General features: G+C 40.3%; 1 protein-coding gene across 1 annotated transcript; it reads right to left on the bottom strand.

Moving 5' to 3' along the window:
* Nucleotides 1-252: 252 nt before the first annotated feature.
* Nucleotides 253-960, bottom strand: LOC109217596 (craniofacial development protein 2-like). The gene has a single exon (XM_019381854.1). The coding sequence runs from the start codon at nucleotides 958-960 to the stop codon at nucleotides 253-255; it is 708 nt and encodes a 235-aa protein (XP_019237399.1).
* Nucleotides 961-4,915: the final 3,955 nt, after the last annotated feature.

Raw genomic sequence — 4,915 nt, 5'->3', positions numbered from 1 at the left:
GTCCAGATCCCGAGCCGTCCTCTCTCTCACCTTGGCGAGTCGGAATAACTTCTTTTCCCCGCCATTGTTCCCTAGTTCCTCATACAGACGAGCAAAAGCTGCCGTCTTAGCCTCCGTTACTGCCATCTTCGCCTCCTTCCTAGCTACCTTATATATCTCACTGTTCGCTCTCTTCTCCTCCTCGCTAGTGCTCCCTACTAACCGCAGGTAAGCCGCCTTCTTCGCTTCCACTTTACCTTGGACAACTGCATTCTACCACCAGTCTCCTTTGTGGCCACCGGCGCGGCCCGAAGATATCCCTAACACCTCTCTCGCCGCCTTCCTTATACAGTCCGCCGTCGTCGACCACATAGTGTTTGCGTCCCCACTACTTCTCCAAGCTCCCATTGCCAATAACCTTCCTTCCAACTCCTGAGCTTTATCCTTAGTCAAGGCGCCCCACCTAATCCTCGGGCGGCCTCGTATTGACCTCTTCTTCCTCCTTATTATAATACCAATGTCCATCACCAAAAGCCTATGTTGCGTTGCAAGGGTCTCACCTGGGATAACTTTGCAACCCTCGCACAACCTTCTATCGCATCTCCTGAGAAGGAGATAGTCAATCTGAGTCTTCGCCACCGAGCTTCGGTAAGTAACCAAATGCTCCTCCCGCTTCGGAAAACTTGAGTTCGCAATCACTAGATCGAATGCCTTGGCAAAGTCCAACAGCGAAGTGCCCCCTCCGTTCCGCTCCCCGAAACCAAAGCCGCCATGCACCTCAGTATAACCACCTGCAGACGACCCAATATGACCATTTAAGTCACCTCCTATGAATAACCTCTCGGAAGGCGGAATACTACGAACGATGTCATCCAACCCCTCCCAAAAGCGCCTTTTAATCTCCTCATCCAAGCCTACTTGCGGCACGTACGCGCTAACGACATTTAAAGTACACTCACCCACCACCAATTTAATAGTCATTAGTCAATCATTCACCCGCCTGACCTCTACCACCGACTCTCTAAGATGGCTATCTACCAGGATACCCACTCTATTCTTACCCCTCAGGACTCCAGAGTACCACAACTTATACCCATCCGCGTTTCTCGCCCTCGATCCGACCCACCTAGTCTCCTGGACACACGCTATATTAATTTTCCTCTTGTGAAGGATCTTCGCCAACCCTATAGACTTACTCGTCAGCGAACCTATGTTCCATGACTCGATTCTCAACCTATAGGCTCCCTTGCCCCCTCTACCTCCCCTGCCTCCCGTACCACACCCTGACCCCGGCCCCACACTCTGCCCCACCCGAGGACATGCCCTTAATCTATCATCCCAGACTGCAGCCACTACACCTACGACAAATCTAAAGAAGACTCACTAGTGCACAACGGACTGCGAATCAAACTAGAAGGAAACAAGTGACTACAAGTACACTAGTTGAATGATTGAACTATTGTGAACTAAAGTAACATCAATTTAGCTAACACCAAAAGGGAAACAGTAGAACGGTAGGTACCAACTCCCGAGAACCAAACATGTGTTGATTTGCTGTACTCGATGTAGTTGTACGCTCACGCACCGCTTCCCACCGCCCTTTGCTGACGCTCGTCCAGGTTGCTCTCCTTTGCTGGTGCTCGTGCGCCCAACTTGTCTCCAACAACTTTGAGAAGTTCCCTGAAAACACAGAAAATAGCACGACCCAAAAACCAACAAGGGTTGTCACCGCTACCACTGGTGTAGCCCTGACAGTAGTGGGGGAAATGTAGGGATAAAGCAGAGAACTACACCCACAAGCCTGAAGTACCTTAAATGGTAATTAAAAAACAAATATTTTAATCTAGAATAGGAAACCCTAATTACCACTAATTAATATCTAAATAGCCTACAGATCCAAAAATTGAAAAGGTATATGAAAAATAGGTAAAATTGTGAAAATTTTCACGGAAAGAGATAAGGAAAATTGCGATTATGCCAAACAAAGAGGGGGAAATTTGAAATTCAACACTGTAAAGAACAAAGCATATGCAAGAGAAATTAAATGCCACAAAAAGGATAAGAAAATGAAGTAAAGAATGGGAGAAATTAAGCTCACTTGGAAAAGAACGCGTAAAAGAGCTGATCTGAAAATAAATTAAAGGTACTGAAATGATTAATAATACGTAATTATAAAATTAAAAATACTGGAGTCAATTTTATAATTATAAACAAAATTAAACCTTAAAAGAGGCTAATATTACAATTATACGCAATTAGCTTTTAAAATACTAAATAAATTTGTAAAAAATGCGCAAAAATTATGTTAGCTATATTTTAGTGTAAATATGAGAATCAAATTGAATTACCAAAATGATAAATTTGGGAATAATTACTGGGTTTTTCTTGATAAAATAAGGCAATAAATTGATTTAAATTTTTTTTTAAAAATTAGGAAAAACAATAAAACTTTGGGACGTACTTATATGTGCATATACATGCTATTTTGAAGGTATTTTGCATATTAAAAAATACAGGAAAAAATTGGGTATCAACAGAACATCCATTGGTGTACTTAATGGGTGCGCTTTGTCCATATAAAAACGTTTAAAGACCCTTTCTGTATAGGCAGATTGATGGATAAAGATCCCGTCTGCTAAATATTCAATTTGCAGACCAAGATAAAGTTTTAATTTTCCAAGATCTTTCATCTCAAATTCTTTCTTAAGATATTCAGTTGCCTTTTTGGAGCTCTTCTGGAGTTCCAACAAGATTTATGTCATCAACATAAATAATAAGTATAACAAATTCTTATGATACTTTCTTTATAAAAATAAATGGAAAAATAACATCATTTATGTAATCTTCTTTCAGCAAATATTCACTGAGGCGATTATACCACATGCCCAGATTACTTTAAACCGTACAAAGATCTTCGTAATTTGATCGAGCACATTTCTCGAGACTTTGAATTATATGCTTCAAGCATCTTAAATCGTTCATGGATCTTCATATAGATTTAATCAAATGAGTCATATAGGTTATGCCTTCCATTTAAATGGCATGACATCTTCAGGTGTCTGGACTACAGGTATGATCCTCACAATCTTTTACAATATTGTGCACTATATTGTATCAAATATATCGTCGACGATCATTTTGTATCGGTTTCTAAGCGACATAACTTGTTGAATTCTCATCACTTTCTTTATTTTCAGGTACATGAACTTCTTTTGGAGTTTCATGAAATGTTATGTCGTGGGATCTTCTAGAGCTCATTTCCTCCTCATTATGAGCATTAGATCCTATCATTTTTCAAGGATTGTTACCTTTGAACCTATAACGACCCGGTCGTTCGCTCTGAGAGTTATAGCCCCGTTTCCCCTATTTATGCTTCTTTGTGTGTTGTTCAGCTGTGTTGAGTTGTATCAAGTTGGTAGGTTTGGGTTCAGAGTAGTTTTGGAGTGAAATGAACACTTAGTCTCTTAGTTAGAAAGCTAAGTTAGAAAAGTTAACCGGAAGTTGACTTATGAGTAAACGAATTCGGATTTGGATTTTTATGATTCGACTAGCTTCGTTGGGTGATTTTAGACTTAGGAGTGTGTCCGGAATATAATTTGGAGGTCCGTGGTAGAATAAGGCTTGAATTGGCAAAAGTTAGAAGTTTAGAAGTTCTTAGGCTTGAATTCGAGGTTGATTTGGTGTTTTGGTGTTGTTTTGGGTGTTCCGAAGGTTCGACTAAGTTTGGGTAGGGATATATGACTTGTTGGAATTATTGGTTGGGGTCCCGAGGGCCTCGGGTGAGTTTTGAATAGGTTTGGGCTGTGTTGCGCTCGTTTTTCTTACGTTTCGACGTTGTTTCTTCAAGCATAAATGATATCGTATTGAACAAATGAGCTTCGATTTCTTTTTTGATTGAAGCATTAGATCCGTATCGTGATTACAGACCCGTAGTAAAAAGAATCGTCGAATTTGGACATCGTATGAGGATTTTTTGGTCATTTTACTAAGAATTAGGTTGCCAGATTTTTTCAGATTAATTACGAAATTGCCACTGACGGCGTATTTAAAAATCTGCACTATTTGCAAATATTAAAACCTACATATCTCCTTCGTCATAAGGTCAAATTGAGTGATTCAAAAGCCTAACTTGACTAGAATTTCACAAGGAATCCATTGGAGACATAGACCACGAGTTTTGGGATCGTTTGGCATGAGAAACGAGGTAGAATAGCTGGCAGAAAAATATACAAAACTAGGGTTTGTTCATTCAGTCATATTTTGAGTTGGGGAGCTCGGATTTGGGAGATTTTGGAGGCGATTTTCACCATATGAATTGGGTAAGTGTTCTCTACTCGATTTTGATTATAATTTATGAATCCATCTTTGTTTTTGGGATTTGATTGATGATTTCAAAGTGAATTTGAGGGAGTTAGGGTTTGAGTTTTGGAGAGTTTTAAGTAAGGATTTGAGGGACCAAACGGAGTCCGATTTTGATAAATTTTATATGGTTAGACTCGGGAGAGGACGAGGATTATTATTCTGTCATTTTTGACTGATTCTGAGACGTGGGCCCGGGGCCGAGTTTTGGCCGATTTCGAATTTTTGGCGTGTTTATGTAGTTTTTATTGTGTAATTTGATTCTTTAGACTATGTATTCTTATTATGGTTAGATTCGAAACTTTTGGAGACCGAGTCGAGGGACGAGGACATTTCGGAGTAGGATTTTACGCTGTTGAGGTAAGTAACAGTTTTAACTCTGGTTTTGAGGGTATAAACCAGGAGAAATTGATATCATGTGATTGTTTGGTAGTGATACCCATGCTAGGTGACGGGCGTGTGGGTGTGCACCGCAAGGGATTGAGACTTGCTCCGTCCCGTGAGGCCAGGCCTAAAAGCTATTATCTGTGGTTATGTGTTTACTTGTTGTTGAACTTGTTTGCCTTCATGTTTAGAG

This window comes from Nicotiana attenuata, unplaced genomic scaffold, assembly GCF_001879085.1.
Source record: "Nicotiana attenuata strain UT unplaced genomic scaffold, NIATTr2, whole genome shotgun sequence".
NCBI classification, from domain to species: Eukaryota; Viridiplantae; Streptophyta; class Magnoliopsida; order Solanales; family Solanaceae; genus Nicotiana; species Nicotiana attenuata.
Note: the sequence above shows the minus strand (reverse complement) of the source record. Positions and strands in the feature narration are given on the sequence as shown.